Genomic DNA, 15,496 nt, shown 5'->3' with positions numbered 1-15,496 from the left:
GACTTTTGAAAGTGCATATCTACATGGCGTAGCTTAGAGGACTCCATGAAGCCCTCATCTCCAAACGCCGCATCAAACTGTTGGATAAAGGCCAAGACTTTGTCCGTAGCACCAAACGTACCAGCATAGGTAAGGAAAGAGATGCTCTTCCCTCCCTCTTTGAACTTCTTTATCTTGGATGACCTCTTGCATGCGGCATAGGGTTTTTTATGGCCTCTTCTTTTTGATGGTTCAAAGGTTGCACCATCACTTTCTTCAGAAGGTGAATAATTTGAAGAAGGTGGAGAAGAGGGTGACCTCTTTCTCTCCTTTTTCTTGTCTTGATCTTCGTCGTCTTCACCATCACTTTCATAAGAGAAAGAGGATGAAGAAGATGGAGAAGAGGGCGTCCTCTTTCTCACCTTTTTCTTCTCTTGCTTTATCATCCCTCTTTGAATTATGATGTGGAGAAGGGTGCGATGGTCTTCTCCGCTTTGGTGGTGATGGAGAGCGTTTAGCCCGCCGTCTTCGTGGAGCCATCTCCGCGGAGGTGGCGGGAGAATCACTTCTTTCTCGTTCCTTTGGTGGAGGCTCTTGAGTTCTCCTTTGGGAAGGAGATGCATCATCAAGAAGTAAATTCTTGAGCCCTTCATATGGATTCGCTTCTTCTTTCCGAATCGGAGAGAGAACTCTTTCGGGAGTCTCACAAGGAGGCTTCCTAGGTGTTCTCTCGTCATGGTGATGAACTTGGAGAATCCCGTGAGCACGAAGCTGTCGTTGCACTTCACTTTGGAGAGATGGATTGCCCATGGCTTGTTGAAGCCTAGAAATAAGATAGTTAACAAGCATCGAGGCATCATTAGTAGCTTGCTCATTAGCAAAATCAAAGTTATCAACATTAATTTCACTCTCTTTACTATTGTCAGCCATTCTAACAACTTTTATATGTAAACTTCTTAGGTGTACTTTGGCACTTCAAGCCCTAGTTGCTACTCCTCTTTACCCCTTTAGAAAAAGCACTCAAGCTACTGTACCCGCAGCTCGAATACCATTAATTTCAAGGAATAGAAGAGAGAGTCTTTCAACACCAAAACAACACCGGCTCCTGTCAAGCTTCTAATAGCTCAATAGTGGTTAAGCCGTAGGCAAGCCCCATAGGACTCCACTATTAAGACCATAGCTCTCGACAGTGATGCCCTGTTAAATGCACGAAGGCAGGCGCACTGCAACGCTGAAAAATCCCTATTCTACTTACTCACGGGAAATTAATAATACCAACCATTTATAGCTAGCTTGAGGACCTCCCTTCTTTAGCAAGAAAAGAGAAACCTTGTGCTCTGATACTAATGTAACATTTAATGGCCTAAAAATTATGTGTAGCGGAAATTAGCATGAACATAGTGGGCATTTTATTAGAATAGATTCCTAATGAGAATTACAAGAGTGCTTGGGTAGAGAGAGCAACAAAAAGCATAACACCTAGTTAGATAGCATGAACAATACTTTCAAAAGAGAGAGAAATTAAGCTATTGACAATAGTTGGGGACCGGATTTGGATGGAGCCGGTCCCCCCTCCAAAAGGCTTTGTATTATGGTTTCTCCCATCAAGAGAGACATTGTACAATACAATTCTTTGTGTTCCTTCAAGACTAGCTAGTGCAATGAAGATGAAAGCTTCATGCACTAAGCAAAACACTTAGCAAACACAACCTCAATTATCCCCGGTCTCAGACCCAAGACCTCTGTTGAGAGGCACATGTTAGAAACTGACTCTGAATAGCTAAGTCGGATTTTGACTTATCGGATATTTACTGAGCTGTATTTTGCTAAGTCGGATGTGACTGTCTTTCAGTTGCAGTCTGCTGAATGTCTTGTGACTGGGTAGTTAAGTCGGATTTATCTATAAAAGTGGGGAATGTATCTGCGCACGATGTATCTGTTCTCTGATATGAATGTGATGATGATGGTACAGTGCAGCAACTATTCAGTGTATTTTCTGCTTACTCTGATATTTAGAGTAGTCATGTTTACTGTGTCTGAATTGTTGTTAATGAAGTATGGTGGAGTAGATGGTTATTATTGCTGTGTATGATGTTCATGTGTTGACCTAACCCACAACACATTTGGCGATCCGCTGGGTTAACGTTTATTTTTAAGTAATGATGCATGTCAGAGGGAGACAGGAGACTAGGAAGAGTGTACTACACAAGGGCTCAAGCACAGGCTGGAAACATTGATCCATTTAACTATGATCATGACAATCAGCAATCACCCGATGCTCAGGGGCAGCAACCTGTAGACCAAGGAGGGGTAGGATCAGGAGCAGCAGGAGAAGAGAGAGTGAGGCAATTTATTGGAGCTTTATTCCTGGCAAGAAGAACCACCAGGAGAAGGATCCAGTTTGACCCACTTCAGGGTGCTACCAGGCAAAGACCTAGGAGACCACCACAACCCGTTCCAATGGCTCAACCACCACCCAACCCAAAGGTCAAGGCAGCCAAGTTTAGAGCAGGGAGTAAGGAAGATGTTGACTGTCATGTGGCACAGTTTGAAACTAAGTGGCAGGCAAGTGGCTATCAGGTGATGTATGCTGATGGAGTAAAGATGGAACAGTTTGCTGCCACATTGGAAGGAAAGGCCATGAGTTGGTTCAGCCAATATGGCATTGCACATTTTGCTACTTATAATGCTTTGAAGCAGGCATTTCTGCAGAGATTTAGAAAGGAGAAGACTCCGACTGATGTCCTGAGAAAACTCAGAGACATTAAGCAAAATAAGATGCTGGTTGAAGACTATGCACAGAAGTTCAGAATTTTAGTAGAAAGATTGCAGGGGAATGAAAGACCCACTAATGAAATGTTAGCAGGTTATTTTTTGAAAGGATTGAGAAGCAGCTTAAAGGGAGCAGTAGCTAGCATTGATATTGCTGGAGGTCTGGATGACCTTGTTACTGCTGCTGCAAGGGTGGAGAAGAGACTTGGCATGACCAAAGCAAAAGGAAAAGAAGACAGTGACTCAGATTTAGAAGAAGCATCTGAAGACACAGATTCCAGTGGGAACTCAGATTCAGACTCACCATCAGACAGTGATGAGGAAACAGAAAAAAGAAAGAAGAAAAAGAGCAGTAAGAAGAAGAAAGTTAAGCAAAAGCAGAGTATTGAGCAAGATTTGGTAGGCAAACTTAAAAAGTTTGGTTATTCTGTTGTAGCACCTAAAGAAAAAGTGTATTGTCACATTTGTGAAAGGGATGGACATAGTACTGCTAGCTGTTGGTATAATCCAAAGAATAGAGGGCAGACAGCACCTAACATAGGAAGAGGAAGACCAGAAATTGGAGCAAATCAAGCAGTACCATTTAGGGGAAGACCACCATTTCAGAGGGCAAGACCTCCTAGACCTCCTTGGAGAGAGCAGGAGAACAATAATAATAGGAGACCCTGTGTGTACTGTGGTGCACCAGATCACTGGGTAGGTCCCAATTGTGCTTTATGGGTGAAGCATAGGGAAGAAAGGGGAATGCCCATTGTGAGATATAATCAGCCCAATCAACCTAAAAATCAGCAACAGCAGCAACAGCAGCAGCAGCAAAATCATCCAGCAGCTCAGGCAAATGTAATCTTGTTTGATGTGTTTTCTCAGGATAAGCAGATGCAAGATACTGACCAAGAACAGGAGCAGCAAGGGAATGAAGAGGAACATCAATGGGCTTGTGACTGTAACCAATGTGTGCAGGAGGATCATGTTGAAGTTCTAGCAGTGACTAGGTCTAAGGATAAAGCACCTTTGGATTGGAAGGAGCAAAAAGGGGTAAGAGACCAGGTTACAAAAAGGATTGCCAAACACCAGGCAAAGCAGGTGGATATTGAGGATGACCCAAAAGAAAAGGAAGAGCAGAATAAAGGGAGTAAGGAGATGGAAAATAAACAGGATAAGGATTGGTTTGAAATACTTATTAGCTCACCTCTTCAATTATCTTTGGATCAGTTGTTGCAATTGGTTCCAGCTTTCAAAGACAGATTGTTCAGAAAGTTGCAGAACCTGATTGGACTTGGCACAATGGACAGGCAGTTTTATTCAGCAGCAGCAAATAGAATTGATCCAGCAGATGTGGACTTTGTGGTACCAGTTATTAAAGTACACTTTCTTGGAGAAAATTTTGATGATGTGTTATTGGATGGAGGCTCTGGGGTGAATATTTTACCAAAGGCAGTGTACAAAAGAATGGAGTTGGGAGCTATGGCTCCAACACCTTTTCAGGTGAAAATGGCAGACCAATCTAGGGTACAACCTTTGGGAATTCTCAAAGCACAGGAAATTCAGGTGTCAGGATTATCTTTTTTTGTTAATTTTGTGGTACTCAGAATGTCAGACTCAGCAGCTGCATATGAAATGCTATTAGGAAGGCCTTGGTTCAGATTGGCTAAAGTAAGACAAGACTGGGGAGAAAATGTTGTCATATTGAAAAAAGGGAAAAAGAAAGTAACCATACCTATGAGGGGAAGGAAGATGGTTCCATTAAGTGAGAAACCACTGTTTGCTCAGACTATTAATTTTGCTGATGAGGTCACAGATGACCAAGAGGAAGAGTTCTTGAAGGCCAATCCAACTGTTGTACCTGTGTTTGAAGTAGATGTGGAAAGCATGTTACAGCAGGGTAAGAAACAGGATGAGCCAGATACAGGTTTAGCACCAGGACAGACAGTGCAGGGTAAGGAACTGTTGCAGTTGGTGGACCAGAAATATGCTATGTCTGATAAGGAACAGATTCAGCAGGAAGAAAAGGAGGCCAGGGATATGGCTGAGAAAATCTATGAAAAGAAGTTTGGGGCATCAAGCAGGGTAGAAAAGGAGGAGCTTCAGGAGCTAAATTTCGGAACAGAGGCAGAACCAAGAATGGTCAGAGTGAGTGCACACATTCAAGGGGAATTTCTGGCACAGCTGTTGCAATTATTGGTTGATTATAAGGATGTGTTTGCTTGGGATTATTCTCAGGTGAGAGGCATTGACCCAACACTACATCAGCATAGGATTAATTTGAAAGAGGGTGCAAAACCAATTGTGCAGCAAAGATATAGAATGAATCCTAACTTTGCCAAACAGGTGAAGGAGGAGCTTGATAAGCTCCTGGCAGTAGGGTTCATTAAACCTGTACATGAAGTATCATGGTTGTCTCCTATACTGGTTGTGCCAAAGAAAAATGGAGCTTTAAGAGTATTTGTGGATTATAGAAAATTGAATGCAGCAACCATTACTGATCCCTTTCCTATGCCATTTTGTGATGCTGTGTTGGATGCAGTAGCTGGTCATGAAATGTACAGCTTTTTGGATGGATTTTCTGGTTATAATCAGATTAGTGTTTCTGAGTCGGATCAGCATAAAACAGCTTTTATAACTGAATGGGGAGCCTTTGCCTACACAGTGATGAGTTTTGGGTTAACCAATGGACCACCTTCATTTAATTTTGTTGCTCATAAGGTGTTTGAACCTTACTTACAGGACTTTATTAGAGTCTTTGTGGATGATTTCTCAGTGTTTGGAAAGAAGGATAAACATCTGCTACATCTGAAGCTCTGTTTTGAAAGATGCAGACAATTTAGGATGGCTCTGAATCCTTATAAAAGTGTAATTGCTGTGAGGAGTGGAATACTTTTAGGACATGTGGTGTCAGAAGCAGGAATGGCTATAGATGTCAAGAAAATAGAAGCCATTCAAGCAGCACCAGTTCCTACCAATGTTAAAGAGTTAATGAGGTTTGTTGGACAGACAAAGTGGCACTCCAGATATTTGAGGTATTTGTCTAATGTATGCTTGCCATTAACTCAATTAACAAAGAAGGATGTGGCATTTGTATGGGATGAACCTCAGCAGAAATCATTTCAGATGTTGAAGAAAATGATATCAGTAGCACCAATTTTGCAGCCACCTGATTGGTCATTGCCTTTTCATGTGTTTGTTGATGCGTCGGATATAGCAATAGGAGCTGTACTGATGCAGGAGAAGGAGAAGGGATGGTTCAGACCTGTGTACTATGCAAGCAGGGTTCTCACAGGTGCAGAAAGAAACTATCCTGTGACAGAAAGAGAAGCTTTAGGGATGGTATATGCATTGAATAAGTTCAGGCATTACTTGTTGGGGAACAAGATAGTGTTTCATGTTGATCATCAGGCCTTGTTGTATTTGATCAAGAAGCCACTTCTTACTGGAAGGCTTGCAAGATGGATGTTGTTGTTGCAGGAGTTTGACTTTCAGATTGAGCATACTCCTGGGAAGGAGCATGTAATTGCAGATTATCTAAGCAGGATTGAAACAGGTGAAGCACCTACTGGGGTAGATGATGCACTTCCTGATGCTCAACTGTTTGATGTGCAGACTGCTGTGACTGAGTCTTGGTATGATCAATTGCTGATGTTTTTGACTGATGGAACTATACCAAGGGAGTTCAATGCTGATCAGAGAAGAAAATTTGCACTGAAAACCAGACCCTATTTAGTTATTGCAGGGGCACTATATAAGAAAGGCATTGATCAAGTGATAAGAAGATGTGTACCAGAATTTGAGCAAAGTGCACTCTTGCAGGAAGCACATTCAGGCACAGCAGGAGGGCATTTCTCTGGAGATACTACAGGGAAGAAGATTTTGCAGGCTGGATTATGGTGGCCTACAGTTTTAAAGGATGCACATGATTATGCCAAAAGATGTGTAATTTGTCAGAAAACAGGTCAACCTGATTCAAACAGGGATAGGATGGGGGATCATCCTATTTTGCCTTTGGAACCTTTTCAAAAGTGGGGTTTGGACTTTGTAGGACCTGTCAAACCAACTTCCAAGAGGGGATGCAGATACATTTTAGTGGCTACAGATTATTGCACTAAGTGGGTAGAAGCAGTAGCATTGAAGGATAATAAAGCTTCAAGTGTGGCCAGATTTCTTTATCATAACATTATGACCAGGTTTGGGTGTCCAGTGGAGCTGGTAAGTGACAGAGGAACTCATTTTCTGAATGAAGTAATTTCAGAGCTAACAAGGACACATATGATTATGCACAAGAAGTCTACAGCATATCATCCACAGGCTAATGGTCAGGCTGAGAGCTCCAACAAAACACTGGTAAGGATTTTGAAAAAGATTGTGACAGAGAATCAGAAGGATTGGGATGATAAGTTGGATTCTGCCTTATGGTCCTTTAGAACAGCTTTCAAAGTCACTACTGGTATGACACCATTCAAGCTGGTGTATGGGCTAGAAGCTGTGGTGCCTATGGAGTTTGTGGTACCAAGTTTAAGAGTCTCAGCAGAGAAGCAGTCTCCAAAGTTGTCAGTACTACACAGGAACAAATATCTGATGCAGCTGGAGGAGGATAGGTTGGTAAGCTCTTACATTACTGAAGTCATACAAAGAAGAAGACAAGCATGGGTGACCAAGAATGTGAAGTTCAAGATCTTTCAGGTTGGAGATTGGGTAATGTTGTACAACTCTAAGCTGGGACCACATCCTGGTAAATTGTCATTGAGATATCAGGGACCATATCAGATTGTGCAGGATAAAGGACAAGGGACATTCATCATAGCTGATGTGTTTGGTACAAGAGTGGAAAAGGCAGTTAATGGTTTCAGGCTGAAGAAATTTCAGGGAAAGCCACCTCATTTGGACTGGCCAAGTGTAGCCTGCATAACTGTAATACCCCTACAGCCAGGAGATTCAGAATCAGCAAAAGGAAAAGGAAAAATGCTGGTTTGCATGGATTTGAGGAGGTCTTTTCATAGTATCCCATATAATTCACGGGTTGGAGGAAGTAGGCAGTTCCAAAGTGCACATCCGATTCAACATTGCAGATGTTGGAAGAGTACCTGTGTCGGAACTGACCAAGTCGGAATTTTTAATAAGAAATTATTAGGCCGGACTAATAACTTCGGGGAGTGTGCTGAAAAGAAGTTTTGTAGCACTTCAAGGATACTGGGTAGAGATATGTGTGCATGGTGCAGCGAGTATAATCATACATGCAACAAAAGTTTAGTACACATGCAGCAGCGCGGAGCATTCGGGTTTTCGCTTGAAGAAGCTTTATTCAGTCCTGCCATGCCGAAAGCAAAGCAATTGATGGCCATGCAACCACAGCCTGATGAGGAGCAGACCGAAGGTTCGGGGCGACGTTTGAGAAGCAAAGCTTTGCCTATGCGGCTTGACGTTAGCAGTGCAGACAAAAATAGTGACTCTGCAGAAGAGGAAACGCCAATGCCGACTCCTGTGTCAGAAGGTAAGGTGATGCAAACATTAATGGACCCTTTTATGGATTTCAAAGTTGACATAGATTGTCAGGTAGAGCGCAACGCCATATGGTTGTAGCAGGTAGGATTGTATGAGTTTGCCATTCTGCCTTGGGAAGAATGTAAAAACAATGTATATGCAAAGTCTCAGTTGGAAATACTTAGGAAGACTAAGGGGAGAGTGTCACCACATGTGGTACTCAATGTGGAGTTGGTGTCTGAGGTGTTCAAGCTGCCTTTGCATCCTAATACACCTATTCCAAAGTGTTCAGAGGAAGCACTGAAAAAAGAGTTTGGTCCAAGAGAAGGAGGCAGGCAGTATTACATGTTAAAGAATGTGGCATATGCTAGGAGAGAGCAGCTTAAGTGGTACTTGGAGAGGCTATGCTTTATTGTGAAGTTTGATTATATGTCAAAAGAAAACTTTGCACCATTAAGCTATGCAGAGCAGGGAGGAGAAGTGAGCTGGGCTCACTGGGTGTATGAAAAGTTGGCAGCAGAGATTCATTCTTCAGACAAGAGGAAGACACAGGCAAATAGTAGGTTATGTGGTTACTTGTCAGCATTGTTTTTTTTTGCACAGAGAGTACAGAATGGTGAAGCAAGGTGGCCTGTGAAAGCAGAAAAACTGGTGCAGGAGAAGCAGCAGCTAGTTCAGATTGAGCATCCCATCATGGTGCATTCTGAAAAGACAGGATTTGTGAAGTTTAATGCTAAGCATATGGAGGCTTATGAGGATTTGGTGAAAGCCAAATATACTCCAGGAGAGGCCTTTGAAGAAATCACAGCAAAAATACAGTTTGCAGAATTTGGTACCATGGATGTTGATTCACCAATGCAGGTAAAAGCAGAGGAAACACCAATAAGGCTTGGTAAGGCTTTCACATTATCCAACAAGAGGAAGAAGTCTGAACCAGTCAGCAGAGTGTTTTCTAGATTAGATTTCAGTACTGAGGAAGTCTCTGGAGTATCAGTAGATACTGGGAAATTGGACAGTGATAAAGTAGTTCAGATGCTGCAGCAGGTGCAGGAATTTGTGAGGCAGCAGAATAATATGCTGAAGGTTCAGAGTATGCAAGCTGAAAGGAATGCAGAAAAATTGATGGAGGTTAAAGGACAGGTGTCACAGGTGAAAGAGTTTGAAGAGCAGATAGCTATGATGAAAGTAAAGTATGAGCAGGATATGGAGGAAACAGTGGGGAAACAGAAGATGGAGTTAGCAAAAGTGAAGAGATCATTGGGGGAGTTTAAGCAATGGACTGAGAAAGTGGAGGCAGCGGTTGCTTTGGAATTGGAAGACATGGCAAAGAGGAATGCAGAGTTACAGGTCACTGTGGAGATGCAAAGGTTGAGATTGGAACCTTTGCAGATATTAGAGCAATAGATGTTGGCACAAGAGGAAATTAGCTTGAGTGCAGTATTAATGAAAGAAGGAGAAGTGTCTATTCTCAAGCAGCAGTTAGCTTTGGTTGCACAGGAGATGTGGCAAAAGACCAAGGAAAGAATGAGATTTGTCATTAAGTATCCATATGAGGTGTTAAAGGCAGGGTTAGTGCATGAGGTAGAAGCACAATTGTTGAAGGAAGTGGAGGAATTGCAAAAGGAGAGAGACTGTTTGAAGCAGCAGGTTCAGCAGATGGAAGAGAATAAGAGACAGCAGCTTGCAGAGGCAGAAAAGAAAGAGGAGAATTTTACTAATAGTTTTTTGATGCAGGATGTAGCTGAGGAGAAAGTGGTAGAAGAGCAGATTGATACTGAGATTGCAGATAGAGCACAAGAGGTGGAAATGGGAAAAGATGATGCAGCAGAATCAGATGCAGTAAAGGAAGCAGAGCTGGTGGATCATAAAGTGAATGCTGAGGACCAGAGTAAGGAAGAAGCTGTGCAGCAGAGGGTGGATTCCTGATCAAGGGATATGTGGATCCGGGTCAGATTTCTGCGAAATCTACCTCCGGGGCGTGCCATGTGTTGAGAGGCACATGTTAGAAACTGACTCTGAATAGCTAAGTCGGATTTTGACTTATCGGATATTTACTGAGCTGTATTTTGCTAAGTCGGATGTAACTGTCTTTCAGTTGCAGTCTGCTGAATGTCTTGTGACTGGGTAGTTAAGTCGGATTTATCTATAAAAGTGGGGAATGTATCTGCGCACGATGTATCTGTTCTCTGATATGAATGTGATGATGATGGTACAGTGCAGGAACTATTCAGTGTATTTTCTGCTTACTCTGATATTTAGAGTAGTCATGTTTACTGTGTCTGAATTGTTGTTAATGAAGTATGGTGGAGTAGATGGTTATTATTGCTGTGTATGATGTTCATGTGTTGACCTAACCCACAACAACCTCACATACCTTCGAAGATGGTGAGAGCTAGCAGGGTATGAGAGTAGATTGAGAGGAAGAAGGAGTATCTTACGAGAAAGATGTACATCTTCTCACATAATCACTCATATTAGCCTAGCTTAGCTTAGTAATTAGCATGGTAGAGGAGATGAGCATGCATTGAAGCTTGACTCTTGGTTGGATTTGCATCACAAAGCCAAGAGTTGTTGGTGTAGGCCTCCCTTCTCACAAGCTTGGAGTAGGTGGTAAGCTTTCCATTAAAGTTTGAGAAGGAGAGAGAGTCTTCTTTACTTCGCACATGAGATTGTGTGAGTGTGTGTGTGATAATGCCTTGGAAAAATCAGCCCCCTCTCTCTCTTGGGGGAGCCCCCTTGCTATTTGCTCTTGTTGTCCTCGCCAATGACAAATAAGCAGCATAAGTGATAGCCTTCTGACATGTGTCCCCCTTTCCCCTTTTGTGAGAGCTTAAGGTAATTTAATAATTCATCTAAACTCTCATTGGACCCCTTTGCCTCTTGGCCAATAGGAATCAGGCAAGCCATTGGACTGCTGAATGCTCATTGGACCACTTGGGAGACTGTCCAATAGTCTTCTAGAGGACTTAATTCTCATTGGTTCTTTTATTAAGTGTTTTTAAATTAATTAAACTAGATTTACTCTAGCCTAATTCTCATTGGTCCACCTCCAAGGACATCCAATAGGAATTGGGTACACCTTGTGGGCATTTGGCCTAGGGAGTTGACACGTGTCCCTCATTCCCTTTGTGTAAAGGGAGCTTGTGTGTGTGTGTGTGGCTTTCTCTCTCATCCCCTACATGCAAGGCTCGCCCCCTCCTATGTAGGGATGTGCAAAGACTTTTTTGGACACACACAAAGCATCCAATTCCCCCAGGGTTGACCTTTGGACACAAACTTTGAATTTTGGAACCTTAGCATTTTGGAAGTCTTAATGGGATGAACCTTAGGGTCTTTTTAGCCCATTATTGCACATGTCTCTTTTGAAGATGCCCCCCCCTTTGGATCCCTATTTTCCCTCCTTTGGATCCCTACTATGGCTGGTCTGCTAGCTTAACCAATATTCCAGCTTTTTCTCCCCTGGCACTTCCCCACATTAAATGATCAGTTTAATATGAGAAAATCATTTAGGAGAATTAGATATTGATTATACTAAGGAAGAGTGTGTACTCTTGCCAAATTCAAGTCAAAAGGAAGAGAGCGTGAGTTGTACAAGAATAGTAATGTGAGGAGTGCACAAGTGTTGTTGACAATTGGAAAAGGCTTGTGTGGAAAGGTCAACCTTTCAACAACGCTTCCACAAAGATTCCATAAAGATCCCTCAAAGATTCTCTAAAGATTCTAAATAAAGATGCTGATGAAGTGATGAAGACAAAGATGGATGCTGTAAGGTGAAGATACAAGCTCATGGACATCATCAAATATCCCGTTATTATCATTTTGAGCCATTACGGCCACTTTTGTAATGTTTACGGGAACTTCATATTTTAAGTCGACAATTGTATTTTGGCCAAAGATGCTTGTTGGATGAGCAAAGCCAACTCACAGTGTTGTAATTAAGCTCTATAGAAGCCTAGGGACAAATCAGGTCATTTTGGTCGGACATTAGGTTTTCTAAGGCTTAGTATAGAAGCCAAAACCTAAAGCTTTGTAAAGAGACTTCTAATAAATCTGATCTTCTGTGTCGTTGGGAGACTGCGAGAGAGTGTGTGTGTGCTACAAGAGCTACGGTGGTCGGAATCGCAAACGGAGAGCAGCAGTGTGTTGCCCACGAGGAGAGCTACGCATTGATGCTTACATCACGCGCGTTCGTCTGTGTTTTGGCAGATTCACCCGCGAGCTACTTTTGGAGTTTTGGTGAGTAACTGTTGTCCGTTTTTGCATTTCAGCATATCCACGCGATCAGAGCGAGTAGAGATACACATTAGGCACTTTAGTTTTCGAAAACGTCGACCTGTAAAAACCGGCCAGACATCCTACGCGTTTTCTGCACGGAGGGTATTGAGTAGGTTTTTTTGGTCACGGACCTTAGGGAGAGTGGCCTATTGGTGTTGATAGGATATCCCTCAAGTTTCGTAACGTTTCGAGAACTTCTAATTGGCTTTTGGCTTGCGGTAGCATCATAGGAGACTCTCACATTCACAGAACCGATGGCATGTAGAGTTGATATCTCTGTAGGAAGTAGTCATTAGTCGGTCGAGTAGAGGTTGACACCCTTTGCTTGCTTCCACGCGCCTGCGGGTCGAGCTTCATCCTCAGTTGACATTATATGTTAGGTGAGTTCTCGCTATGCTGACGTCCGTCGCGGCGTATCCTATTGGGCATTTTTGGCAAGGAATTTGGGAAAACTGAGTTGACCAGTGTGTTCAAAGGGTAGGTTTTACCCTATTCTCATATTGACTTGAGTGTTTTTTCCTATTTTTGTTGACCAAAAGCCAAAAGGCAGAGTCAGAAAACGCAAACTTTCAGAAAAAGGTTAAATTGAGTGATTTTCGCATGTTGTTGCACTTGTGAAGCATACTTGCACTTTCTGAGAGCATAAGAAGGCATCAGAAACACTTCAGAGTAAAAAAATCAGCAGTAGACATCCTACGCGTAGGATGTCTATAGGGTGATCTGGGCATTTTTTTGAGAATCTGAGTTGACCAGTGTGTTTAGAAGGTAGTTTTTACCCTATTTTCACCTGGAAAGTGGAAATTTGACCATATCTTGATAGGATAAGGCCAGATAGACTGAAATTGCCATACATCCTACCCAAATTGTGCCAAGGCATTATTCCAAGACCAAAACCATAGGATGGCTGCAGGAGCATGATCTGCATGATATATTGAGTGACTGAGAGAGTTTTCATCTCATTTGGGGGAGAAATGGGGGTCCTAAGCAGACTTTAGCACTTTTGACTGAAAAAGACTAGAACAGCTAAAATTAGGGTCTTTTGAAATCCAAATCAAAATCTAAGCATACCACTTTGTTCCTGACATTAAGGGGAAGCTTTGAGTCAAGTCTGGGATCAAACAGGTCAAAAAGACATCCTACGCGTAGGATGTCATCTGTGTGATTTTGCACTTCAAACTTAATTTTGAGCATACCAAAGTGATCAGTACCTCAAGGGGAGCCCGTGCTTTGAATTTGAAGCAATTCTGGGCAAAAACACATCCTACGAGTAGGATGTCTAATGCATTAAATTGAAGCCAGATATTGACTATAGGCCTAGCAGGGAGTTTTAGAGCCTGAGGCAAGCCTCCTAGTCAATTTTGGTCCAATTTGGAGTTGATTTGACTTGGGAATTCATCAGAACAGACATTAGGCTTCTGGAACAGATTCTTGATCATTTGACCAGCTTACAAGTGTCAGAATCAAAAAATAAAAAGAGATGGGAGTTTAGCACATCAAGGGGAAGCTATAGTGCAAGTTTGAGCTAAAACAGAGCAAAAAGACATCCTACGCGTAGGATGTCTCAAGGCCATTTTTAGGTCCAAATGAAATTCTGAGCATACCATTGTGTTGCTGGACTTAAGGGGAGTCTCTGGACCAAATTTTGTTAAATCTGAGCATATAGACATCCTACGCGTAGGATGTCTCTAGGCCAGTTTTAGGGTCCAACTGTACTTTTGACCATACAGAAGTGTTCACAGTGTCACAGAGATCCCAAATCTTCTTTCAAAATGGAATTTGGACTCATTTTGACCATTCTAAACTGCAATTCACTGTTTTGGCCATAACTTTCACAAACGGTATCGGATCGGAAAAGTTTTTATATCAAAACATAGCGTGAGAGCGGCTCTACAGATCTTAGAGCAAAACTTGAACTAAATGCATGCCAATGGCAACCATTTAGTTCAACTTTGAAAAAAACGTCGTTTAAGGCCTCAAAATGCATCCGAAAGTCAGGAGTGTCTAAAACCGACAGTTCGAAAGAATTGTGAGAAAACAGTCACGGTTTTGAAGATTGCTAAGTTAGCAGATTGAAATTATCTTTTGGAAAAACCATTGGTCACCCACTGGAAGGTGCTCAAGGAACAAGTGTGGCTGTCAAAGGTACATCAAGGATTTTTGCATTCATTGTGAAAAAGTTAGCCAGCTAAATAGAATTTTGCAGATTGTGTGCTAAAGTGAACACAGGTTAGCTCGACTCAAGAATCGCTATAAAGGGAGCAGTCGTTGCAATATAGTGGTAAGTTGCATAACTTATCACATTGCTTCCACTAGATCGAGGCCTGCTAAAAAGCTCTAGGAAAAGCAAGCAGCCAGACAAGACAGTATCAATCTTGCAAGCAAGGGAGCTAAGAAGTTCAAGCAAAGCCCAATTCAGAAAACTCAGAGATTAAGGCATCCACAAAATCTGAAGGATCTCAAGCGAAAAAGACCGACACAAGGGTGCTATTAATTTTTATTAGCATTGAGGCAAGCAATTAGAGCTATCACTGAATAGGTACAACAAGGGAGTCAAGACGAAAGCAATGGCGTCTCAAAGGAATCAAACCAGTCAGGAAGAAGCTTCAAGTACATCCACAGATATTACAAGAGAGCAAATTTGGATCTATCTGATTGGATACTACAAAGGACTGCCATGCTATGAGGATGTCAATCGGAATTTGTACATCAAGACAAAGAAAGATACAGAGGAAACTCGGACATCTCAATATGTGGAAGTTGAAACAGCGAAGAATGTACTACACCCACATCCAAATTTCATGGAAGACTGTCTGGGATCAATTTACATGAGGCACGGAAAATACATCGACAATGAGATAGAAATGTTGTACAAGGATCAACTTACAAAACTCTACACATATCCTCCAAGTATTTTTCTATACAAAGCACAAGATGAAAAACAGAAATTTGGTACCCTCTATGGAGATGAAGACGGTCGATACTACAGGGCTGTCACAAG

General features: G+C 42.2%; 1 protein-coding gene across 1 annotated transcript; it reads left to right on the top strand.

The window, feature by feature from the left end:
- The first annotated feature begins 9,723 nt into the window (after nt 1-9,723).
- On the top strand, nt 9,724-10,149 carry LOC147427891 (uncharacterized). Its single transcript, XM_086497470.1, has one exon. The coding sequence runs from the start codon at nt 9,724-9,726 to the stop codon at nt 10,147-10,149; it is 426 nt and encodes a 141-aa protein (XP_086353596.1).
- The last annotated feature ends 5,347 nt before the right edge of the window (nt 10,150-15,496 follow it).

Source organism: Adiantum capillus-veneris, chromosome 23, assembly GCF_014529385.1.
Source record: "Adiantum capillus-veneris isolate H3 chromosome 23, ASM1452938v2, whole genome shotgun sequence".
NCBI classification, from domain to species: domain Eukaryota; kingdom Viridiplantae; phylum Streptophyta; class Polypodiopsida; order Polypodiales; family Pteridaceae; genus Adiantum; species Adiantum capillus-veneris.
This window is presented reverse-complemented; position numbering and strand designations above follow the sequence as displayed.